The sequence below is a fragment of the Nuphar pumila genome, chromosome 6, assembly GCF_984573655.1.
Source record: "Nuphar pumila chromosome 6, dmNupPumi1.hap1.1, whole genome shotgun sequence".
In the NCBI taxonomy this organism is placed as follows: Eukaryota; Viridiplantae; Streptophyta; class Magnoliopsida; order Nymphaeales; family Nymphaeaceae; genus Nuphar; species Nuphar pumila.
The window spans coordinates 107,338,710-107,366,707 of record NC_143254.1 but is presented as its reverse complement, the minus strand read 5'-3'; the positions used below and the strand labels follow the sequence as shown (position 1 = coordinate 107,366,707).

The following is a 27,998-nucleotide window of genomic DNA, read 5'->3' as shown; positions in this document are numbered from 1 at the left end:
ATGGGGGAGAAGGAATGGCGAAAGGAAAGGGAGAAGGAGAAGGATCGCCGAGATCGAGATCGAGATCGTGACAGAGAGCGAGACCGAGGTCGAGATCATGATAGGGAGCGCCGTCGATCCCGTTCTCCGGACCGTAGCCACCGCCATGCTCGACTGCGAACTCGCTCCCCAGACCGTCGATTGAAATCCAGGTCGAGGTCCAAGACGAAATCCCGGTCGCCGGAGAAGCACCGGCGTCGCCACCACTCGTCGTCTCCGGACCACCATTCCCGGCCGGACCGGAAGCGACGGAGGGAGGACGACGAGAAGGAGAGTCAGCGGTCTTCTATCGCACCCGATGATGGCAGCACGAAGCATCCGGCAGAGGGGTCTGTTCCGGAGGAGGACGGGAACGTCGAGGACTCGGACGAGATAGAGTTGATGAAGAAATTGGGGATCCCGTTTGGGTTCGATTCCACTAAGGGGAAGCCCGTGCCCGGCGCCAATGCGAGTGGTGTTAGGGTTGGGACGAAGCGGCAGCCGAGGCAGTATATGAATAGGCGGGGTGGGTTCAATCGGCCGTTGCCGGCGGAACTGAATCGCTAGACCGAATCTTAATGGGTTAGTTTCTGATTACATTGTTTTTCTTTTTTTCTCCTCTGAATTGTTTGAGTTAAAGAGTTGCCCTATAATTTGAATAATCAAACTGAAGATTGGTTTTAGATTATGGTTTTGGGTGATTAAGATTTTATTTACATGGGTGTCGGCATGCATCCACTTATCCAACCACATGGGATAAGTTGGAAATTGTATTGTTGAAGTACAGTGAGAGTTTCCACGATACCCTAGATAATTGGGTGCAGTCAAACATCTGTTCGTCCATTCATCCAGATTGGATAATTAGGAGGCTACATTGTGGAGTGCAGTGTATACTTCCAAGATTTCCCGCTTTACTGGATGAATGTGTGCATACAAGCACCCCAGTGGATGATGAAAAAACAAGTTTAAATATCAATTATATTGCAGGGAATTGTATGGCAGTTATTCTATTTGCTAACGAAAATGGTAAAACTGTAAGGAAAAACAAAATTCTGACTTCAATTGCCAAGAAAATGGGAACTAGAAACAAAAAAGGCAAATTCACGATTAAACAAATGCCATTCTTTTATGATTACTCACAGTAAAAATGATGGTTTTTTTACCTTTTCATTTTTCTCTGCAAGCTGTGTTGATCTTAGTTGTCAAAATCTCTAGGCAGAGACTAGGCAAAAGACCCCCTAAAAAGCCTAGTTCGGGGCCTAGGCAGGACCAAAAGAACCAAAGATTGAAAAAAGTAGAAATATCATAATAAATTGTTAAATTTAAGTAACAAACATATGATTGTGGCCATGAATGAAGTATAAGTGTATACTTCAGTGAAATATATTGCAAACTCCCTACAATTGCATACCTTTGAACATATACAAAAACAATTATGAATGAAGCAAATATAGCACAAAAAACAATTATGAATAAAGTAAATATAATATAAAAACATACAAGGAATGAAGCAAGTATAACATAAAACCAAACCATGGTTGCTAGTCGAGGAAGTGGGAGCAAGAAGCGGTAGCGGGAAGCGAGAAACTTTCAAAATTTTAGGAAGTAGGAAGCGTGGAATGACTTAAATGCGAATCAGGAATCGTCTCGGAAGTGACCTAGGAAGCGAACCGGAAGCGATCTAGGAAGCGAAAAGAGAGAGAGAGAGAGAGAGAGAGAGAGAGAGAGAGAGAGAGAGAGAGAGTAAATAAAAATACAAAAAAAAAATGAAAAAAGAGGAGAAGCACGGGGGAAGTGTGGGGGGAAGCACGCTTCCCATAAATATTGGAAGCGTGCTTCCCATAAATGGGAACCATGTTTCCTATAAATGGAAAGTGTGTTTCCTATAAATGGAAAGCGTGCTTCCCAAAAAAACTTGGCGCTTCCCAACGCGTTTCGGAAGCATGATGTTTCGCACTTTCGAAACGCGTTTCGGGGAAGCGTGATTCCTCAATGGGCTAGGCGCTTCCGGTAACTCTGAACCAATCAATTATCAATGAAGCAAACGTAACACAAAAACAAATAAATATAATATAAAAGAGACAATTAAGAATGATGCAAATATTACCATGAAATCAACAATATAACAAATCAAATATAACATAAAACAATTAATTATGAATCAAGCAAATGTAATATAAAAACAAACAATTATGAATGAAGCAAATATGCCATAAAAATAAACAATTAAAAATGCTTAACATCAAAATTTTAACAAGGTCTCTAAAATGTCATAGTGTATATAACAAATATAACATCATAAGTCCTCTAAACTATTAGAGTGCACATTGCATAAAGCCTAATAATCTAATTTTCCAAATGGCTAAATCCTAAATCAACACTGTTCAAAATGCGATGTAACATAAACTTGAATCATGCCCGTTGCTGCTTTGCTAGGTGTTTCTTCATGGGCTTTGGAACTTTCACCACTTTCTAAAGTTAATGGAGGCGGTGGTATATCATCTTCATCCTTAGAGTCAGGAACTATTAAGTCTAATAGTGCATCATTTTCATCTTGACTGTCAAGGAAAATTGGTGGCGGTGCACTATCTCCATCTTTATTGTTAGGAACAATTTTTTGTGCCATTTTATTCCTTTCAACAACTGCTTCCAGACTTGTTATAAACTCTTCACACTCATGAAGAAAAATGTGTGGTGAAGGACATAGTGGCACGAAGACGTTGTGATGCCCTACAATATGGAGCTTGAATAAAAGGTCTCCATGGAAAGCATAATGACAATAACAACATATCACTTGGTTCTTGAACTTATCTAGTTTATAGTATTCCAATTCTTGATCACTTTTACATCCAACCATTGATTGATCTATTTTAAAAAGACAAAAAAAATAGCCATCAACCAATTTTGTTGAAAGCACTCCTCAAGGCACAACCACGGGTGAGGCATGCACCTTATACGCCTTGAGGGGCACCTCAGGGTGTGGTGCATGCCTCATGTATAATGTTAAAAGAAACTCAAAACAAAAGGGGGGAGGGAGGCCCTATGTTAGGTCACCCCCCGGGCTTTGTCTCCTCCCCTCTTTTGCTCCCCAACCCCACCCTCTTCACACTAATGGCAACCCCTTTTTGATTTTTCTTGATTTTTTTTTGGATTTTTTGAAATTTTTTATTAAAAATTTATGATATATTTACAATATGATACTGTGTTGTAATGAAACAAGAGTGCACAATTACAATGCCAACAAAGGGCTACACAAGTGCACAAATATAATATGGTCTCTAATGGACCGATACCAATCTCATAAAAGAGATACACAAAAATATGAAATCCAAGAGATCACAAAGGCACGAAGCTCACAAGAGCATAATAAAAAAAAGGTATTGTATTAACACTCATCAAATGCTTTAGAAAAGCATGCCTTTACATAGAGAGGTATAGAGCCTCACATTGCTTTAAGGGAGGCAGTCCATCAGTCGTTGAACTGTCCTCCCAATAGTCATTATCGACTTTACATTTAAAGAAACAAAAAAAAAATAAATAAATAAAAACTTTTCAGTCCCTAATGGATTATACTAAAATACATATTATGAAATGACCAAAATACTCTTGATATACATATATTGTATACATATATGTATATCAGTCAGGTATGAATATATACACAATATTTTAACACTCCACCTTAAACTTACGGTGAAATCATCAAAAGTTTGCTAAGAATATACAAGAATCTTGGTAGAGGAAGAACTTTGGTGAAGAATTCCGCAATCTGAAACTCGTACTGAACATATGGCAAAGTAATCGTTTCCTTCAAGTATTCTTTTTGAATATAGTGACAATCCATCTCAATATGTTTCGTCCGCGCATGAAATGTGATTGCTGGCTATATATATGGCGTTTTTGTTATCACATAATAGTTTTGAAGGTTTTGAAACATCAACACTCATATCTGAAAGTAATGATCTCATCCACACAACCTTGGTGGTTGTTGTAGCCATCACCCTGTACTCAGCTTTCGTGGAAGATAAAGACACTTTTTGTTGTTTTTTGCATCACCAAGAAATAAAAGAATCACCTACAAACATACAAAAACCTATAGTTGAGTGACGATTATTGGGATCTCCTCTCCAGTCAGAATCAATATAAGCTATAAGATTTAAAGATGATGAAGAGGATAAAAATAACCCTTTAGATATAATTTTCTTGATGTATCAAACTATTCTTAATATGTCACTCATGTGAACCGATGTGAGCGCATGTTGAAACTGACTTGCAGTGTGTACTGCATGCGCAATGTCTGACCTGATAATAGACATATACATTAATGATTCAATAAGTTGCCTATAAGGAGTTGGATTATCTAATAACACTCCGTCTTCAGCTCTCATTTTTGCATTTATCACTTCAGGAGTATCGATATATTTTGTGTCAGTGATTCTCGAATGCACAACAATATCAACTGCACATTTGATTTGAGACAAAATGTACTCTCTTGGCGAGCATGCTACTTCAATTCCTAAAAGATATCTCAAAAAAACCAAGGTCAGTCATATCAAAAGATTTTTTAAACATAATTTTAATTTCTTCAATTTCCTTTCGATCATTCCCACTGATAATCATATCATAAACATACAAAAGGAGAATGACAAGTGAGGTACCTGTAGATCTTACAAAAAGAACAATGTCAGTGTAACAAGATTTAAATCAAAGGTTCAACACAATACCACTAAAATGATCATACTATGTTTTAGGGGCTTGTTTAAGCCCATATACAGCTTTTTGAAGACGAAGAACCATACTATTTTCAATAGTCAAACCAGGGAGATGTTTCATGTACACTTCTTTATTTAAATTTGCATTTAAGAGAGCATTCTTAACGTCTAACTGATATATAGGTCATTTTCTAATGGATGCTACTGCAACTAAAGCCCTAACTGTGGTCCTGCGAGTTATTGGGGCAAATGTTTTCTCATAATCTATTTCATATTCCTAGGCGTATCCTTTTGCAGCTAATCTTACTTTATATCTTTCTAGGGACTCGCCACTCTTTGTTTTGATTTTAAAGACATATCTGCATCTTATTGTCTTCTTTCCATTGGGAAGAGGTTGAATTGCACAAGTATGAACCTTGTGTAATGCATCTAATTCTATTTTCATAGTTTCAACCCATTCTTTTATGTTTTTAGCTTTTTTGTTGTTAGATGGTTCATGATATGAATGAATTGTTAGAAGTCAAGCCCTATAGTTTGGAAAAAATGATTCATAAGAGACAAACCTATTTGGAGGCCTATGTATTCATTCAGATCTTCTAACACTAGCTTCTTCAACATTTGTTGATTGATTATACATTTCAAAAATACATGGATGCTCCTCAGTATCTCGTCTAGAGTATTGTAACAGATTATGAGTTGGTTCTCTTTTTTCACTTGAGTCATTAATAGATTCAAATTTATCAATATCATTATCAACAATTTCATTATTTGATTTAGGTAACAAATCAAATAAGAAAGTATACTCAGATTTTTTTTAGGTTTTTCAAAATCAAATCCATTTTCCTTTTCAAGAAAAGTAACATTTCTAGAGACATAAAGTTTATCATTTGTTTGATCATAACATCGATAGCCTTTTTTATTTTCGGCATATCCAAGAAAAACACATTTTATAGCTTTAGGAGAGACTTTGTTATATTTTTCAAGAAGCACAAAACATTTACATCCAAATACCCTTAGCTTTTTCAGCTCGGGAGAAATTTTAAAAAGTTTTTCAATAGAAGATTTGTTTTTCAACGTTTGAGAATGCATTCTATTTATTAGGTATACCGCGGTGAGAGCGACTTCGGCCCAATTTTTTTTTGGAATTTCTTTTGAAATAAGTAGGGTCCTAGTAGTTTCAATAATGTGACGATGCTTTCTTTCAAAAATACCATTTTGTTGGGGGTCCTAGCACATGATCTTTAATGTAAAATATCATGAGGTTTTAGATATAATTGAAATTTATTTGAAGAAACTATCCTCCTGAGTCAGAGCGGAAGGCTTTAATTTTTGTTTCAAATTGATTTTTAACAAGATGAAAAATTTTAAAACACGAAAAGATTTCGGATTTGAGTTTAAGGAAGTATATCCAAGTATGTTTACTGAAATCATCTATAAATATAACATAATAGGAATAACCACCTTTTGACGTAATGGGAGCGGGACCCCATACATCCGAATGCACTAATTCAAAATTTTTATTAGTCAAGGAAGTTTTAGATCCAAAAGGCATCATTTGCATTTTTTCAAGCATACAATTTTCACATACAAAATCTTTATCTTTACAAAAAAATTTCAAAAATGAAAAATGAGATAATTTGAATGCACTTGTGTGTCTTAATATTTTATGCCAAATATCTAAATTAATGTCTTTGACATGATTACAAAAGAGTTTTTGGGTAAACATAAGAAATCCATATAGTAAGGATTGTGAAAATGTCTATGATAAGACAATACGCATACAAACACAAATAATATAGAAAAGATGTGCACGAAGGCACTCTCACAACACTTGAACAAAGTACGCAAAAGCGTAAAAATAATAAACATGCACTAAGGCATGTATTTCATAGAAAGAACCGGATGCTTGAGACTCTCAAGCTTGAGAAATACAAGGGGGGAACACCCCTATTTATACAAATGCAAGAAGGTGCAAAGGGGGCTCCTAAAGGAGTCGTTGGGAGCCCCCAACGGTCACATTTGTGACCGTTGCCCCCCCCCCCCCCAACGACTCTATTGGGGGACCCCCAATGCACATTAAAAAATGTGAAAAAGAAAAAAAGAAAAAAGAAATTACAAAAATAAAAAATAAAAAGAAAGTTACAACATATTCCAAAAAGGGAATATGCGCAAAACAGGAAATGATGAAAATACCCTTTCGGGTAAAAGTATATAAATATATATATTTATATATAGAGATATATGTACATATAATATATTATATGTAAATATATCTCTATGTATATAAATATATATATTTATATTTACAATAATGATAATGATTTTTAGGAGATACATTTTAACACCCCCCCTCAAACTTACGGTGTGATAACCGCAAGTTTGTCAAGAAGGAAATGAAATCTGGGCGAACATAGAGCTTTTGTGAAGAAGTCGACAAGTTGATACTCAGATGTCACATATGGTAGATCAATGACCTTCTTCAAGTATTCTTCTCGGACATAATGACAATCCATCTCTATATGCTTTGTTCGCTCGTGAAAGGTGTGGTTCTTGGCAATGTTGATTGCACTCTTATTATCACAGCATAACTTTGTTGGTTCTTTGACAACTACTCCCATATCTTCAAAAAGACGTCGAATCCATACAATTTCCATTGTAGTGGATGCCATGGCTCTGTATTCGGCTTCAGTGGATGACAGAGAGACCTTTCGTTGCTTTTTACATCGCCATGAAATCAAAGATTCACCTAAGAAAATACAAAAACCAGTGGTGGAGTGACGGTTACTAGGGTCACCTCCCCAATCTGAGTCAGTATAAGCAAGTAATTTTAAATCAGAAGAAGAAGATAGAAATACTCCCTTATTTACTGTGCCCTTCAAGTATCTGATGATGCGAAGAACAACACTCATATGAACGGTTGTGGGAGCTTGCTGAAACGACGATGTGTATAGCATGTGACAAGTCAGGTCGAGTAATACTAAGATACATTAACGAACCTACCAACTGCCTGTAAGGGGTAGGATCAGTTAAGGGAATACCATCGTCAATTTTCATTTTTGCTCCCACAACTTCAGGAGTTTCGCATACTTTGTCATCAGAAATCCCGGATCTGTCAATAATCTCAGAAGCAAGTTTAGACTGAGATAGAAAATAACCACGTTGCGAATAGGCAACCTCAATTCCAAGAAAATATGTCAGAAAACCCAAATCTGACATCTCAAATTTTGAAGTCAAGACGGACTTAATACCCTTGACTCCTTGAATATCATCACCTGTGATTAACATATCATCAACATAGAGCAATAAAATTACAATCCCTGCATTAGATTTTCTAGTAAACAAAGCAGTGTCAGTATAACATGAGGAAAATCCATTTTCCAGCATTACACTGGTAAACCTATCATACCAGGCTTTGGGTGCTTGCTTTAAACCATAGAGAGCCTTACGAAGACGAAGAACTTTATCTTTAGGAATTATCATGCCTGGTGGGGCATCCATATATACTTCTTCGTTGAGATCACCATTTAAGAAGACATTTTTAACATCCATTTGAAAAATGTTTCAATTTTTAATAGATGCAATAGTAATGAGACACCTAACCGTAACCATCCGAGCAACAGGGGCAAAGGTTTCTTCGTAATCAATTCCATACTCTTGCCCATATCCTTTAGCAACTAAGCGAGCTTTATACCTTTCTAGGGAACCATCGCTCTTGGTTTTAACTTTAAAGACCCATCGACAACCTATAGTTTTCTTTCCTATAGGTAGAGATTGAAAATCCCAAGTTTCGGCCCTTTTAAGAGCATCAAGTTCACTTTGCATGGCCTCTTGCCATTTTATACATTTTTTTGCTTCTTCAAAATTTCTTGGCTCAAAATAAGATTGAATGGCACTTAGACAAGCCCTATATCGGGGTGAAAAAGAATCAAAAGAGACAAAACGATTTGGAGGTCTTCTATTCCTTTCAGATCTTCTATGGTCAAGAGAGGTGAAAAGCTCACTATATTGATCAATAACACTTCTAAAGGTGTCTTGGTTTCTACGAGAGTAGGTTATAGGATCACTTGGAACTCTACTTTCTGGTTCATTGGGTGAATTATGTTCACCAATGTCTCCATCATTTTCCTCATCATGGTTTAATGATACATCATCATCACTAGATATGTCATCATTACTAAACAATAAGTCGAATAAGGAGTAATCAAAATTTCTTGTTGAGAAACATTTTTTTCAAAACCACTTTCATTTTCTAAAAAAGTTACGTTTCTAGAGACATATAGTTTATCATCTCGAAGGTTATAACAACGAAAGCCTTTTTGAGTTTCGGAATAACCAAGAAAGGCACAAGGAATAGCCTTGGGAGAGAGTTTGTCATTCTTATCCGTAAGTATGAAACACTTACATCCAAAGACTCTTAACCTATTATAATCAGGTTCGATCTTATGTAATACCTCGAAGGAAGATATTTTACCTAATAACCTAGATGGTAAGCGATTTATCAAATAAACAGAAGCAAGAGCCGCTTCAGCCCAAAAAATTTTAGGAATATTTTGAGATATAAGGAGAGTCCTAGTGGTCTCGATAATGTGCCTATGTTTTCTTTCAGCTAACCCATTCTGTTGAGGTGTCTTAGGACAGGACCTTTGGTGAACAATACCTTGATCCTCAAGATATACCTTAAATTGATTGGAGAGATATTCTCCTCCAGAGTCACTTCTAAAAATCTTTATGTTACTGTTGAATTGGTTCTTAATCATAGAATGAAAAATTTTAAAACATGAAAATACTTCATGTTTAAACTTAAGAAAATATATCCACGAATATCTGGAAAAATCATCCACAAATATTACGTAATAAGAAAAACCTCCTTTTGAATCAACAGGTGCAGGTCCCCAAACATCCGAATGAACAATTTCGAAAGTTTTAGAAGAAAACATAGTTCTTTGCTTAAAAGGTAAACTTCACATTTTTCCAAGAATACAGTCATTACAAGAAAAGGAGCTTTTACATAGGTCTTTTGCAAAATGTAAGTATGATAACTTGGTGATATTAGGATGACCAAGTCTTTTGTGTCACACATTTATATATTTATGTCGGGCAACATTACACAAAACTTTTGGAACTTGAAGAGATTCCATATAATATAAATCTCCCCTTCTAAAGCCTTCCCCAATCAATTTCCCGGACTGGCGATCCTGTATTAAACATTTATCACAAGAGAATTTAATATCACAGCCATGGTCCGTGAGTTGAGAAACAAAAAGGAGATTTAAGTTCAGTTTAGGTATAAATCTGATTTTTGGAATAAAGAACTCTTGAGTTTCAAAATTACCTATTCCTTTAATTTCAAGAGAGGTTCCATCCGCAGTGGAGACATAAGATGGGGAACCATTTTTAGAGTAATCGGAGAGTGAAAAAATGTTTGGGGACATATGAAAGGATGCACCGGAGTCCAAAAGCCAAGAGATTTTACCTGGAGAAGAAGAAGTGGACACAGCCGCACCGGAGGTAGATCCCTTGAGGAGGGGTTGAAGAGCTTCCACTATTTGACTTATAGAGAGGGTCCCACTTGAAGATGCCTCCTCCTTATGTGGTACACCGGTGGTAGCCATGGTTAGGAGCTTCTTCCACTTGGGACAAAAGGGTTTGATATGCCCCGGTTCTTTACAAAAATGACAAATAGTTTTGCTATAGTCTCTTTTCCCTCTTTGTCCACCATTTTCTCCTTGATTTTGAAATTTAAAGTGAGGGGGACGATAGGTTCTTACATTGTTTCTGGGTCTTGATACGACATTAACCTCACTATTTTCTTCAATACTACAAGGGACCGCAAGAACATTTGGTCCTTGTTTACATAAATTCATACGAGTCTCTTCACCACTTAGTTTGGTGAGAACATCTTGAAGAGAAGGAGGATAAAAGGAGGAAAGAAGAGATGACCTTATTTGCTCAAATTCGGGCCTTAGCCCATTCAAAAAGTTGAAGAACCGATCTTCTTCAAGTTGCTTGTGACGAAGCTCAATTGCCTCTCCACTCCATTTTTGGTTCAAGCATTGCAAGCTCATCCCAAATAGAGGAAAGATCGGCAAAGTATTCCCTAATCGTCATTTCACCTTGGGTAAGGGAAATAGCCTTCTTTTGAAGGTAGTATTTATGAGAGAGATCCCTTGATGTGTACATTTTTTCAAGATAATGCCAAGCTTCCGATGCCTTTTTGAATTTAATAATGTTGGCATTGATCTTAGTCTCCACGGATGAGAAAAACCATGAAAGAATCTTGAAATTCTTCATTTCCCATTCATCGTGCTTCTTGGAGTATTCTTCAAGGGCTTTGGTTCTTTCTTCTCCCTCAAGAACCTTGATTTCGCTTCCATTTACCACGGTAATCTTGGGTTCCGGTTCCGGAATTGTACCAAGTACATATCCCCATAGGCCCTTCCCTTTTATATGAGCCTCCATATTTCCGGCCCAAACATGATAGTTGGACCCATTCAATTTGAAACCAAGAGCAAAATGGGACTCTTTTTCGCCCATTAGAGAGTAAAGAGGTAGAGGAAAAAGCGTACCAACACAATATTTCCAACACCAACTTTGCACAAGATTCTTCTAAAATATATGAGAAGAGAGATCCACCACTTCAAACTTCAAAGATCGGAAGGCACGTTTTTCGAGGCACTCGAAAAAAGAAGAATCCCACGATCTTCAATAATCAACCTTGCTCTGATACCATGTGAAAATGTCTATGATAAGACAATACGCATACGAACACAAATAATATAGAAAAGATGTGCACGAAGACACTCTCACAACACTTGAACAAAGTACGCAAAAGCGTAAAAATAATAAACATGCACTAAGGCATGTATTTCATAGAAAGAACCGGATGCTTGAGACTCTCAAGCTTGAGAAATACAAGGGGGGAACACCCCTATTTATACAAATGCAAGAAGGTGCAAAGGGGGCTCCCAAAGGAGTCGTTGGGAGCCCCCAACGACTCTATTGGGGGACCCCCAATGCACATTAAAAAATGTGAAAAAATAAAAAAAGAAAAAAGAAATTACAAAAATAAAAAATAAAAAGAAAGTTACAACATATTCCAAAAAGGGAATATGCGCAAAACAGGAAATGACGAAAATACCCTTTTGGGTAAAAGTATATAAATATATATATATTTATATATATAGAGATATATGTACATATAATATATTATATGTAAATATATCTCTATGTATATAAATATATATATTTATATTTACAATAATGATAATGATTTTTAGGCGATACATTTTAACAAGGATCTCCTCTTCTATGGCCTTGCCCAATTAGCTTCCTTGACCGGAGATCTTGCACCCAACAAGTCTTAGATGAGAAGAATACTTTACACCCATAATCGTAAATTTGAGAAACCAAAAAAAAGTTTAAGTTTAATTTTGAAATAACCCTCACATTTGGATTAATTTTTTTTTTTGAAATATTGTTAATGTTGCCTATACTTTTAACTTTTAAAGAAGTATCGTTGGCGGTTGATTACATGAAAAATATGAATTAGTGCAATCGGATAATAGAGACTCATTATGAGTCATGTGAAAAGAGACTTCCGAATCCAAAATCCAACAAAGACTTACTCGGAGGAGATGGCAGCGCCAGATGTAGGAGTGACTTTAAGAATTTGTGAGACAACTTCTGCTATTTAGGTAATTGTTAAATCATTGAAGGTGCCCCCTTTCTTTGATTATTGAGGTTCTTCACTTATGGCTGCCACTTTCTTGAACATGGGAGTGTTAAAACTCACATGCATATCTCATATGTAATCTCATATGCATGTAATCTTTTCTTTTTTCTTAGTTAGCTTTAGTTATTCTTAGTTAGAACTTAATTAGAAATTAGGTTTAGTTTTTACTTTTTGGACTGTTATAGCCATTTCCTTTTTGACTAAAGTCAAAAAGCAAATTACAAGAGAGTCATAGAGCCGTTGGGAGTCCAACGACTCCCTTGATGGCTCCTCTCCCTTATCTATAAATATGGGGTACTATTTCCCTTGTATAGCATTCGATTGTATGGGATTTTCTCCCAAGTTAATGAGATTCATTTTTTGTTATTCCTTCTGTATACCCTTTTTCGGGTATTGTGTATGTTCTTATGCTTGAGCTCTCTTTGTGAGTATTTGTTGAGAGTTACTTTGGTTGTGGGTTTCATTTTCTTACATGGTATCTGAGTCATTGGTGGAAGCAATCAAAGGTTTTTTATGTGCATTGGGAAATGTACCACTCAAGTTTTCTTCAAGAGAGTGAAGTCCCTTTAAAGTAGTGGGCGTGTGAAGACTTGGAAGTTTGGAGGATTGCTTATTTTTGCTATTTTGTGGTAGAGTATCTTCCTCTTTTTTCATTTTTTAAGCTTTTTCTTCTTCTCCTTCTTTCTCTTCCCATTCACAAGCTTGTAAAATGTATGACAATGATAATGCCACCATTAAGCTCATAAAACTCAATGATTCAAATTATGTAACATGAGCTTCAATCATGAATCACCTTATTTGGGAAAAAGGATTATGAGGATTAGTAGATGGAACCGAGGAGGAACCTAAACTAATTCTCACCAAAGGAGAAAAAAAAATACCTCTCTCGGAGGTAGAAAAAGTCAAAGGTATTTCTACACATGGAAAAAAGTGAAAAGAATGAAGAATGGGACATGCCAAAATCATGTCTTGGCTTATATCAAGTGTTGATATAAAAAAGTGTTCTAGCCTAGCCAAATTTGAACACACCAATGATGCATGAGATTACCTTAAGAGAATGTACTCTCTCAAGGATATTGCCCACATATGCAACCTTGAAGAAAAAGTTCGTAATATGATTCAAGGGGACAAAAGCATTAGGGAATATTACAATTGTTTGTTCGAGTTATGAGAGGAATTGACTCTGCTTGAACCAAAGTGACATTGCCCACATGACATAGAGCTTTGCCAAAATCAAATAAATGCGGAGCATTTCTTTCAATTTATCAATGGTTTGAGATCGGAATTTGAGACAACCAAATCCGCTCTTCTTCATCGGGGAAAAGTCTCTTCCATTGAAGATACAATTGAAGAGTTGAGCATGGAGGAAAACATACTCAAGAAAAGAATTTCTAAAAGTGATGATGACTCGGTCTTACCAATATCTAGACCAGGAAATCATGTTCGTCCATATAAACCTCCACGTGTTGGGAGGACTAATGATGAAAAGCATGAAAGTGAGTTTGAAAGGAGAAAGATCATTTGTTATTATTGTCGTGAACCGAGACATGTCAAAATATACTGTCCAAAGTTAAAAAGACCTTATGAAAAGAAAGTTGCCACAGTCGAATCTCCGCAAGAAACAAGCGAGACATCCATTGGGAATATGTCTCTAACTCAATTGGTAGAGGTACTTCAACTTCTTCTCAAAAGAGCTTCGTCATCCGCTAGAGCCGCTGTCTCTTTCGTAGGCATCTTTGATCCTGGTAAATCTCTTTGGCTTCTTGATTCTGGAGCTTCTTTTCATATGACACCCAACATAAAATTGCTATCCCAATGCCATAACTCAAGTGGTTCAAACGTTTTTACCGCAGACGAAACATTTCTTGAGATTAAGGGAATAGGATGTTTTTAAAATACTCTCAAAACTCTAATGGCTTTTGCATTCCAAAAATTAGATATATTCCTAAACTTAATTTAAACTGTTTGTCCGTATCTCAATTAACTGACCATGGGTGTAATGTTTCCTTCTCCTTTCGTGATTGTCGAGTACATGATCATCAGTCAGGAAAGCTGATTGGGGAAGGCCATAGAGAAGGAGGCTTGTACTACATGGATTTTTTAAAAAATTTCAAGAATACACTATGTTGTAATGTTCAAAAGTTAGATTTGAATATTTGGCACAAAAGATTTGGACATCCTTGTATATCGAAGATTCAATTTTTTCCAAACATGATTTTTTTTTTGTAATTTTGAAGCTTTTACATGTGAAAAATGTATTTTTGGAAAAATGAAAAGACTACCTTTTCAAGAAAGAACCTTTGTTTCTACACGACTACTTGAGTTGATTCATTTTGATGTTTGGGGTCCCACACCTGTTATATCAAAAGGTGGGTTTATGTACTATGCGATCTTCGTGGACGACTTTACACGACACACTTGGATTTATTTTCTTAAACATAAATTCGAAGTTTTCTCTTACCTTCAAATATTTCACAATATGGTCAAAAATCAGTTTAAAGAGGATATCTCGATATTTCATACTGATTCAGGGGGGGAATTTTTATCAAAAGAATTTAAAGATTATTTGAATCTATATGGGATTTTACATAAAAAATCATGTCCTTACACCCCTCAACAAAATGGTTTAGCTGAAAGAAAGAATAGGCATATTATAGAAAAAGCAAGAACCCTTCTCATTACACATCAAGTGCCAAAAATTTTCTGAGCTGAAGCAAACTTAACTGCTGTCTATCTCATCAATAGGATGACTTCTTCCACGATAAACAATATTTTCCCAACTGAAAAGCTTTATAAGCAAACTCCAGATTACTCTAGGTTGAGGGTGTTCGGATGCAAATATTTTGTGCTCATAGATAAGAATGATAAATTCTCTTCACGTGCTATTTCCTGTGCCGTTTTAGGTTATGCAAGTCATCAAAAAGGCTACAAGTGTTTCGATTTTAGAAATAACAAACTATATGTCTCAAGAAATGTATCCTTTTTGAAAAATGAAAGTCCCTTTAAAAACAAAGATTCTACGAAAACAGATGAGTACTCCTTTTATTGGACTTAGTTCTGAGGAGTAATGAAAGTGATATTGATCAAGATGGTCAAATGATATCACTAACACTGAACCAGTTGATAGCAACCAAGATTGTATTCAATACTCTAGACGAGGAAACTTTGAAAGACCAATAGCTTTTGAAAAATACACAAAAGAACAAGACCTTGTGTATTCTACTAGAAAATTCACTAGGATCTCGAAAGTTCCTGGAAAGTTTGTGTCATATGAGTCTTTTTCACCAAAATATCAAGCCTTGATCCCCTTAATTCACTCTTATGAAGAACCTTCCAGTTATGCTATAGCTAAGGATCAACCTGAATGGGTTAAAGCTACGGAAGTTGAATTAGAAGCTTTAGAAAAAGCAAACACCTGGACCATTCAAGATATCCCACCCAACAAAAAACCTATTGGTTATCGCTGAGTGTACAAAGTTAAGACCAAGAGTGATGGCACTCTTGAGAGGTTCAAAGCTCGGTTAGTTGCCAAAGGCTATTCCCAAGAATATGGAATAGATTATGAAAAAACCTTTGCCCCAGTAGCTAGAATGACCACTGTTAGAATCTTGATAACTCTTGTCTCTATAAAGAAATGACATATTTTTCAAATGGACTTTAAAAATGCATTTCTAAATGGTAGTTTAGCTGAAGAAGTATACATGGATCTACCACCAGGAATTAATGTCCCTGAAGGGAAAATTCTTTGCTTAAATAAGGCTTTGTATTGTCTCAAACAAGCTCTGAAAGCTTGGTATGATAAGTTTAGTAAGGTTATGCTTGATTTTAGTTTTCATTCTTGTCTTCTTGACACAACTTTGTTTGTTAAGAATTCTAATGCAGGTATTATTATCATTCTTCTCTATGTTGACGACATGATCATCACCGAAAGTGATAAACAAAGAGTTTACAATATTGAGAAGTTTTTCAAAACATATTTTGAAATGAATGATTTAGGTTTTTTGAAATACTTTCTTGGTATAGAAGTTGCATACTCTTCTAGAGGATATTTACTAACTCAATCTAAGTTTGCCTTGGATATTGTTGACAGGTCAGGCATTTCAGATGAAAGATACGTTGACACTCCCGAAGTTGTAAATGTCAAGATGAAGATTGATGATGGAGAACCACTTGAGAATCCAACTCCTTATAGACAACTCGTCGGGGCACTATTGTATCTTTCCATTACAAGACCTGACATTACACATGTTGTCCATACATCCAGTCAATTTCAACATGCTCCAACTTCTGTTTATATAAGAGCAGTTTTGCGAATTATTAGATATATTAAAATTTTCATTTCTCGAGAGCGATTTTTGTCTGCTTCTTCTAACCTAGAACTACTTGCTTATACTTATGCAGATTGGGGAGGTGATCTGAATGACCGCCACTCAACTACTGGTTTTTGTGTCTTAGGAGAATTTTGTCAGAAATGGCGCACTTGGATGTTCGGTTGTTCTTCTTCACTGCAGGAAGGGAGAGAAGGAAGGAGATAGCAACAACGAGCAACACGATTCTTGATCAAAAAAATTGAATCGTGCCCTATTCCTTGATATATATATATATATATATAGTACATTGATCAGATGGATCGGGTCTCAGTCCAGACCCGATATTCCAAATACAAGGATACGGGTCCAGACCTGGACCCGTATGCATATATACAGTCTTAATAGTCTCCCTCAAGTTGTGCATGGTTTTGTACCATGAATAACTTGTTCTTTAAAAACCAAAAGTGGATGCTGGTAAGTCCCTTAGTAAACAAATCTGCCACTTGATCAACCGTGCAAACGTAAGTTGGTTCGACTTCTCTATATTCGATCTTTTGCCGAATAAAGTGTTGATCAATCTCTATATGTTTGGTACGACTGTGATGAATGGGGTTGAAAGCAATTCGTATGGCACTCTGATTATCGCAAAAAAGATTGGTGGGTATAATAGATTTTTCGATCTCAGTCAAAAGATGTCTTAGCCATGTAGCCTCTGCTGTAGCAGCCACCATAGACCGGTACTCGGCTTTTGTACTGGATCGTGCAACTGCACGCTATTTCCTGCTACTCCATGCTATCAAGTTCTCGTCAAGAAACACACAATATCCAGAAACCGATCGCTTGTCATCTGGCTCTCCAGCCCAATCTGCATATGTGTAAACATCTAATCGATGTCGCTCCCTTTTGGACTTGGACCGATGATAAATTAGACCATCGCCAAGGGTACCTTTTAAATATCGAAGAATTCTCTTAACAACATTCATATGCTTTGGTCGTGGATCATGCATGAATTGTGACACTTGGTTCACTGTATACACAATGTCTGGTGAACGTGAGGTATTGAAGCATACCAACAAGACTACAATATTGCTTGGAGTCTTTATATGATTCCTCATCTTGAGAACTGAGCTTGTTGTTTAATACACTAGGAGTGGATAGTGGTTTACAATCTGTCATGCCTGCCTTTTCCAATAGATCCAAGGTATATTTGTGTTGGGTTAATGAAAGAGATCCATTCTGTCTATCCACTTCAACTCCCAAGAAATAACGCAAGACTCCCAAATCTTTGATCTTAAAGTGTCGACTCAGTAAGTCCTTGGTAGCTTCTATGTATTCATCTGAATTCTCAGTAATAATAATGTCATCCACATATATAAGAATCAAGGTACGTACCTGACGATCACAAAAAATAAACAATGAATGATCGAGGTGCGAACGAATGAAACCGTATCGCTGAACTTCAAGAGAAAAACTGTCAAACCATGAACGAGAAGTCTGCTTTAACCCATAGATGGCTCTTTGTAGTTTGCAAACATGTGTGCTGGGGCTATATTCTGCATAACCAGAGGATTGCTCCGTATACACCTCTTCTTTCAGGCTACCATGCAGAAATGCATTTTTGACATCAAGTTGATTAAGAGTCCATCCATACTGAACCGACAATGACATAATTAATCGAATAGTTCTCATCTTGACCAGAGGACTAAGGGTCTCATCATAATCCTGCCCATATTCTTGAGTGAAACCTTTTGCCACCAACCTTGCCTTGTAGCGTTCAATAGATCCATCCGGTTTATACTTTATTTTATAGACCCATTTAGACCTTATAACATTTTTGTCGGATGGTCTAGGGACAATCTCCTAAGTTCCACACTCATGTAAGGCTTTCATTTCCTCATTCATGGCTTCAACCCATTTGAGTGACATAGATGTTTGTAAAAAAATAGTAGTTTCATTTTGTTTTTCAATCTGATAGATAAACAACTGTAAGTCTATAGAGAAGTTGTTATAACTAACCCATCTTTCAATAGGATGTCGAATCCTCCCAGGCCTTCTAGGGTGCACATCGGTTCACTGAGCATTGTCTTTATTTCACCGTATATAGACAGCCCCTTGGAACTTGGTAATACCTGAAACGGTAGGCATAGTATCCTGCGTGGTTGGTGACTCTTCCCTTTGTGAACGCACATCGGGTTTATTCCGTTCGGTCGGTATTGTATGACATGAGGAAGCATCGTGTAGCCATCTGATCGAACACCTTAGCAACAAGCCACAACTGATAACCTTCACCATTCACACTGTGTTCTTCTACCCTTCCTGGGCTCTCAGTATGAGTCTCATCAAACACCACATTTTGTGAGACTCTGATGCGATTAGTAGTGGGATCGTAGCAACGATAACCTCTGTATTGATCAACATAACCACAGCCCCTTGGAACTTGGTAATACCTGAAACGGTAGGCATAGTATCCTGCGTGGTTGGTGACTCTTCCCTTTGTGAACGCACATCGGGTTTATTCCGTTCGGTCGGTATTGTATGACATGAGGAAGCATCGTGTAGCCATCTGATCGAACACCTTAGCAACAAGCCACAACTGATAACCTTCACCATTCACACTGTGTTCTTCTACCCTTCCTGGGCTCTCAGTATGAGTCTCATCAAACACCACATTTTGTGAGACTCTGATGCGATTAGTAGTGGGATCGTAGCAACGATAACCTCTGTATTGATCAACATAACCAACGAACTTACACTTGCTTGCCTTGTTCTGGAACTTGTCACGTTGGGAACTGTCAATATGAACATAACATATACAACCAAACACTCGCAATTCATTATAATCAGGGTGAGTCCCAAAGAGTGTAAAATAAGGAGATTGATTCACAAACAATTTCATTGGCAGTCGATTTATGATATATACGGCATAATGAAAAGCTTCCGTCCACAAGCTTAAAGGGACATGAGTGCCATGTATCATGCTCAATGCACTTTCTACAATATGCCAGTGCTTTCTTTCTGCCACACTATTTTGTTGCGGTGTGTTCGGGCAAGATATTCGCAGACTCATTCCATTATTCTGGAGAAATTCAGTAAATTCCTTTGATAAATACTCTCATCCACCATCACATTGGAAATGTTGGATTTGAGATGAGAATTAAATGGAAGAGCATGACTCTCACATAAATGGCAACTGGAACAAAGAGAAATATCAAACTCAATACTCAAACTGGACTGTGAAACAAGTTCACTAGACACAAGTCCTTCAATGAATGAATGATTACAATGACCCAAACGACGATGCCAGACTGACTTATTACACTGAGACAGACTAAAACAATCTTTAAATGACACTGGCTGAACTGACTGTGGATTTATTTGAGCAGCACAAGCAGAAGTAGACTCCTTGAGGAGATACATATTTCCTTGTCGTTCTCCTTCAACGAGCGTCTTCTTCGTGAGAAGATCCTTGACACATACAAAAGGAGTAAATTCAACACAAGAATTAGTATCATCGACAAGTTTAGAAACAGAAACAATATTTTTAACAATACTGGGTGAGTGGTAAACATCAAATAAAAGAAGTGAAGAATTGGGGAGCGGAAGAGAAATGTTTCCAACATGAGAGATAGGGTGGAGGACACCATCTTCAGTTTTAATACTAAATTTACCGCGATAAGGAATGGGTTGTGAAATCTTACCAACGTCACCTGTCACATGTGCAGCTGCCCCAGAGTCAATATACCAAGTCCCCTGCTCAGTTTGCTTGAAACTTAACTCAGAAAGAGCAAAAATCAAGAGCTTGTCCTCTAGTGGAAGGCTCAACACCATTAAATTCGCCTCTGTTTTGCGGATTATGCCAGCAATTTGCCTTAATGTGCCCTCTTTTATTACACTGGAAACACGTTAGTATCTGTTTAGAAGATTGGTTCCCTGGGAATGAGTTGGGTGACATGTTAGGCGTGGGAAGTAATCCACGACCTCCTTTGCCTCTTCCTTGTCCTCGTCCACCTCGAAAGCCTTCACGTCCACGTCCTGTCACCATGCCTATGACAAGGACCTCATGATTGTTGGAATTTAAAGTCAACTCCTCACCTTTAATAATAACTTCATACTGCAGTAGTTTCACGCACATATCATCAAAGTTAGGCAATGAAGGAAGGCATAGAAGGGAGGTGACCAACATGTGATAGTCAGATCCAAGACCATTCAGCGCCTGTTGAACTTTCTCTTTGTTCGGAATGACATATCCCAGTGATGCTCTTGACTTTGTTCATGTATTCTGTAACTGATAAATTCTCTTTCTTCAAGAGCTGAAACTCTTTCTTTAAATGAAGAATCCTAGCTTCAGAAATCTGTGAATAGGTGTGCGCTAGTATCTCCCACAGTTCTCTAGCTGAACATTCATCTGGAATGGCCACTAATACCTCTTGAGAAAGTGTAGAGGTAATGTAAGCCACAACCGCATGATTTTTTATTTTTCATGTTGTAAACTCTGGATTGCGAACTAGTTTATTAGAAACCTCCCCTTTATCATCTCGCTCTTCCTGCAGGATGAACTCGAAAGGTGCATGAATCGTTCCATCGAGGTGACCAGAGAGGTCCAAACTACGAATAAAAGGCAAAATTTGCCTCTTCCAGGTCAAGAAATTGGAGTTATTCAATTTCTCAGATATGAGTTGACCAAGGAAACTGGACGAAAGTGACGGGGAATCCATAAGGAAAAGAAATGAGGTGACGAAAGAGAAGAAGGAGAAAACATGTGTTGATGAAAGGAAAATGATTGATTAAAAGAGGAAGATGATCCAATGACCCAACAATGCAGATCTATCGGCCCTTTTTTTTTTGCGGACAATCTTGATATAGTTCTTCAGAAATGCTTTGCAGAAATCGAAATTTGGAACAATTGCAAATCTGATCTGAAAATATCAACTCGTGTTTTGAGTTTTGGAAAAATCAGATTTTATCCAATAGTATAGGTAAGGAAAAAGAACAAATAGGTTTCAATCTGATTTAAAACAAAAATCAGATGTAAAACGAGGGCAGAAGAGTGATTAGGGTTTAGAAAACTGATCGGATATGATCAAATTCGATTTCGACATGGTGAAAGGAGAGAGCCGCAATCAAATCTAACTCAATCTCTTCCCTAACGTCGGATCTGAGAGATTGAGTGGCGATCGAGATTCAAAATCTGGAATGATTGTAAATCTGATCGGATATGATCAGATTTGATTTGCTACGTCTGGAGGAAAAGGGGAAATCAGGTTAACGTGACCTGAATCGATATTGGAAAAAAAACTTTGTTTTGAAAATAAAGAGGATGACAAATCTGATCAGACACGATCAGATTCAGATTGACATTGAAGAAATTGAAGAAAAAATAATGACTGAAAGGAAAATGACCCAATATGATCAAAACAAATATATTTTTTTTAAAAATGAAGAAAATAGAATATGATTTAGAACAAGAGGAGAGAAAGGAGAAACTCGACCTGGTTGTTAGACTTTAACCCGCTTTGATACCATGTCAGAAATGGCGCACCTGTATGTTCGGTTGTTCCTCACTGCAGGAAGGGAGAGAAGGAAGGAGATAGCAACAACGAGCAACATGATTCTTGATAAAAAAAACTGAATCGTGCCCTATTCCTATACATATATATATAGTACATTGATCGGATAGATCAGGTCTGAGTCCATACTCGATATTCTAAATACAAGGATATGGGTCCAGACCTGGACCCGTATGCACATATACAGTCTTAATAAATCTTTGGTCTCATGGTGATGCAAAAAGCAACAAAAAGTCCCTCTCTCGTCAACAGAGGCTGAATACAGGGCAATGCCTACAACTACTATGGAAGTAGTCTGGCTTCGACGACGACTCTTCGATATGGGAGTCAAAAGTTTAGGAGCATCAAATCTCTGTTGTGACAACAAAAACTCCATATATATTGCTAGCAATCGGACATTCCACGAACGCACCAAGCATATAGAAATGGATTGTCACTATGTATGAGAGGAATTTCTACGCAGCATCATCAATCTTCTCTACGTCTCTTCAGAATATCAGTTGACAAATTTCTTTACCAAACCTCTTGCGGCTCCTAGATTTCACTTTCTCTTAGACAAACTTTTGGTTATCCAACCGTAAGTTTGAGGGAGAGTGTTAAAATATGCAATCTCATATGCATATCTCGTATGTAATCTCATATGCATGTAATCTTTTCTTTTCTTTTTTCTTAGTTAGCTTTAGTTAGTCTTAGTTAGAACTTAACTAGAAATTAGGTTTAGTTTTTACTTTTTGGACTATTATAGCCATTTCCTTTTTTACTAGTCAAAAAGGTGCTTTTTTACTAGTCAAAAAGGTGCTTTTTGACTAAAGTCAAAAAGCTAATTACAAGAGAGTCGTTGGACGACTCCCTTGATGGCTCCTCTCCCTTATCTATAAATATGGGGTACTATTCCCCTTGTATAGCATTCAGTTGTATGGGATTTTCTCCCACGTTAATGAGATTCATTTTTTTGTTATTCCTTTTGTATACCCTTTTTCGGGTATTGTGTATGTTCTTATGGTTGAGCTCTCTTTGTGAGTATTTGTTGAGAGTTACTTTGGTTGTGGGTTTCATTTTCTTACAGGGACAATCCAGTCTTATATGTCCCGGTTCCTTACAATGATAACAAATGATTTTACCTTTGTATCCTCCCACGTTATATTCTTCTCCATTGAATTTTCTTTCAAAGTGAAGTGGTTTATAGGTTTTTACAAAATTTTTGGGTCTTGATACGGCAAGAACCTCATCATTAAATTTGTGCATTCCAAGTCTTGTTTATTGTTTGTAAATTCGAAGTCCTATAAAGCAAGGATGACCTACCTTGCTCAAATTTCGGTCGGAGACCATAAAGAAAAGAGAAAAGGTTTTCTCTTTCTACTTGTTATCTTCTTATTTCAATAGCCGAACCTTTTCATTTTGGTTCTAACATAGTTAGTTCATCCCAAATAGGAGATAAAATATCATAAAAGTCTCTTATACTTGTATCTCCTTGTTTGGTATTACATACCTTGTCTTAAAGATAATATAGCCTAACCATATCCTTTTAGATGAATGTACTCTTTAGGAAAATCTTTGCATCACATGCCCTTTTAAATTGATGATGTTGGTTGCAATTTTGAACTCCATGGTATTCATGAACTATGAGAGAATTTGAGCATTGCTAGTTTTTCAATCCTCCAACTTGTTTTGATATTCTTGCAAAACTCTCTTTTTCTTCTTGGGATAGAGTTTTGACTTGATCTCCTTCTCTTCTTGTCAATTTGAGTTGAGGTTCATTAGTGGTTTCATTAATGAAACCCCAAAACTTTTTACCTTTGATGTGATTCTCCATGGCAATCACCCACGTCAAATAATTATTTTCGTTGAGCTTATAGGAGATGATAGAGGCAAAATCTTTCTCCTATAATGAAGAATTCTTGTGTAGGAGTGGATGAGGACTAAAGGTTGAAGAGCACCATCACAAGGAGGACAATCCCAAGATAGCTTTCACTACTCTAAGAGCCAAACTCTGATACCATGTAATGAAACAAGAATGCACAATTACAATGCCAACAAAGGGCTACACAAGTGCACAAATATAATATGGTTTCTAATGGACCAATAACAATCTTATAAAAGATATACACAAAAATATGAAATCCACAAGATCACAAAGGCACAAAGCTCGCAAGAGCATAATAAAAAAAGGTATTGTATTAACACTCATCAAATAATTTAGAAAATCATGCCTTTACATAGAGAGGTGAGGCTCTAATTGCTTTAAGGGATTGGACTGCCTCCAATGGTCATATTTATGTTCGGTGGGGGCAGTTCAACAACTAGTTGGACTGTCCTCCCAAGAGTCATATTGACTTTACATTTAAACAAACAAAAAGAAATAAAAATAAAAAAGACTTTTCAGTCCTTAATGGACTGTACTAAAATACATATTATGAAATGACCAAAATATCTTTGATATATGTGTATTGTATAAATATACATATATCAGTCAGGTATGAATATATACACAGTATTTTAACAGGTGTTACTTTGGGCCCAACCGATGCGGGTAACAATAGGATACTTACAACCTTGATTAAAAGATTTTTTTTTCTTACGAGAATAATGCATAAGTATACATCCAATAGAAGTGCAAAATATTCAAAAGGAGCAACTTAATAAGCTTACTTTGGGTACCAAACATCAAAATAATTTATAATTATGCATACTTCATCACATATATTGCAAATCTAAGAAACGACAATTAAGCCTAACAGCATAAATCAGCTACCATGTGATATTTTTGAACAATAAAAATGTCGTGTAGAAAAAGTTATCCAATGCCAATCTAAATTTAAAAAATCCTTGATTCCATTAATCTTAAAGACAAACTCATGAAGCAATAACAAAATATGTTCAAATTATCTCAAATTTTCGAAAAAGATCTAATATATGAATAGCGTTATACTTAAATCACTATCATTTACAAAATAAATCTGCCATCCAAATTGTGTCATGATTGGTAAGCAAGATTCTCATGTATGGGAATCGGGATTCCTGATTACTTCTGCTTCCTACTACCTAGAAACCGTGATTCCTGCATACATTGAGGGTTTCCGATATGTATGTTCTCGACACTAAGAAATCAAGCATGTTGATATTTAAATTTTTACGTTATAAAAAAATATGTTATTTAATGATTTTTCATATATAGAACTCAATGTGTTGGTAAGACTCAAATTCCTCAAGCGTAAGCATAAAATTTGAAGTCCATATTCTTGGTTATTAGGGGACATGAAAATAGAAAATTATAGAAATAAGTGACAAAAATAATTGAACATGTCAAACACATACATAACTCTCAAGTTTCTCTGTGCTAAAAAATTACGAAACAACATTCTTGACACATAAACCTAAAGATATCTTCTCATATAGCAAATTCGTAGCAGCCACCAAAAGAACATCTATTGGGAGGTGAAGAGTGAAGACCTTAGTTGTCAAAAGCTGCACCTAGGCTTCGCTTAGGTCGCCACCGCCTAGGCTTATGGGTCTAGGTGGTAGGGCCCTGTTTTTTTACCTAGGCTGCCTAGGCATAGCCTAACCTGTCTCTGCCTAAGCTGCAGTGATATAGTTGTCATGTTTTTTTAAAAATTGTCTCTTTTTTTTCTTTCTCTTGCCCCAAAAGCTTTCTTTTTTTATTCTCTCTTTTTCTTTTTTACCTTATTTTTTCTCTTGTTCCTTATCCTTTCACCCCTCCTCTTAGTTGTCAAATGCGGAGCCTAGGCGGCCTAGCTTGGGTAGTCTCTCGGTTTGATGCACAGTTGCACACGCATATATATGTTTTCTGTGTAAATATATATAATTATATATATTAAAATATCATAAATACATATTATAAATTTATAATATTTTGTGTTTATATTATATGTATACATATCTGTGTACTTAATTCATATATAATCTATAAGCATATGAGTTATCTATTTGACTGTGTTTATGTAATATACTTGCTTTAAAGTGTTCGACAACATATTATTATTTGTATATTGCTTATTGTTGATTGATTTTATGTTGAATATATGTTATTAATTTTAGTAGTTTGTTTACATATTTTGTATGTTTTATTTTTTTTTATTTGGAGTACCGCCTAAGCCCTGCCTAGGCCTCACCTAGTCTTTTTAGGTGCTCACCACCTGTGCTCCAACTAGTGCCTTTGACAACTATGGTGAAGACCATTGCAAATAGGAGTTCCAGTTAGAACTCATTGAAGCAACATAAAGATCCACTTGTCTGGCAAGGGCAGTTAGTGCATGTCACCTTGTGTTGGGACGTTGCAAGTTCGAACCCCAAATGGTATGATTGTATAACTAGTAGGGGTCTGCCTAACCCCCGCTTTCTCTGTCAAAAAAAAAAGCATGATAGATGGAAGCATATTTCCAACTCCAATTGGCAAGTGGTGTTTATAGGAAGGTCAAGGGCAGTATTATAGCATTAACTGTCCTTCCATTAGCAGCATTTTCTTTTCCACATGGAACTTTCATCGCATCTTGTCAAACAAAACATACTGCTCATTCTTGTGAAACTGAAGAGAGGAATATTGAGACATGCCAATGGTAATGTTTGCATTTACCACCTAAGGAACACTGTGCTTCTCACATGCATGCACATGTGCCTACTAAGTCTAAAGTTAAGTTATTTACACGTAAAAAGAATTCAATGCTGAATGTGTCCAGCTTTATGTTAGGAATGTTGCAGTTTCTGTTATGTTTTGATGTGCATAATAAACTACTAATGTTCTATGATATACTAGTATGTTTTTGTATTTAATGCCTTCTCATTTTTTTTTCCATTTGCTCTTTTCTTGATTATAAATTAATCTGATCAACCTTAATAAATATTAGTACTGTGAAAACTCTTGTGGAGATAACTGTCATTGCTTAGTAGTGTTGAAATTTCTTTACCATTTACATCCTTTTGCATGAAGTAGTGTTGAAATTGCTTGTATATTGTGTTCTGTAATTGCTATGTTTATACTGTCTCAGCTAGAACTTCCGGGATTCATCTGAACCGACGAGCATTGCTTCTTCATTATCTTGGTGTTAATCTGATAGGTTTCTTTGTCCAAACTTTTTGTGTTCTTTGACTATTAACTTGACGTAGTTTTATTTAATAGGTTGCGTTTTAGAACAAGCTTGTATTACTTAACCGAAGTAGTGGAGCCCTGCAGAATGATTGCTTCTTCATGAAGTAGTTCAAGATTAATTGGATTGTATGAACTTGCGATCATACTTTCTAATTTTGATATTTATGTTTTCTCTACAGGTTGCATTGCATGGTGATTGTGCTTTGGAGGCAAAGATGATTACCTTGTTTGGTAGCAGTGATGGTGCTCGAGTTCGTGGAATTTTGATGATGTAAACACATCTTTTTTTTTTTTGGAAGGCAAGCTGGGGTTAGGCAGACCCCTACCAGATATCTCTTAAGCCCCATGTGTGAGGAATTCCAACCTGGGCCTTCAGCTTGGCACAGGACCCCACTTACCACATGGGATACCACCTCGGTGGTATGTAAACACTAGTTCTATCTCAATGTATTTCCAATTAAAATTTGATCATCTTTCAATTTGGCAGCATCCTGTTGTACTGTCTTTCAGCAATGATAATAGAATATTAACTTGCTAGTGTTTAGTTGCAAGATA

The 27,998-nt window shown here is 36.5% G+C and overlaps 1 protein-coding gene across 1 annotated transcript; it reads left to right on the top strand.

The window, feature by feature from the left end:
• Positions 1-27,994, top strand: LOC149835589 (U4/U6.U5 small nuclear ribonucleoprotein). Its single transcript, XM_090009623.1, has 2 exons — positions 1-600; positions 27,623-27,994. Exon 1 carries the CDS (start codon positions 1-3, stop codon positions 583-585), a length of 585 nt encoding a protein of 194 aa, XP_089865749.1. The 3' UTR covers positions 586-600; positions 27,623-27,994.
• Positions 27,995-27,998: the final 4 nt, after the last annotated feature.

Excerpts from the sequence above, each read along its gene's own strand:
- LOC149835589 (XM_090009623.1), top strand. The coding sequence starts at position 1 with ATGGGGGAGAAGGAATGGCGAAAGGAAAGGGAGAAGGAGAAGGATCGC.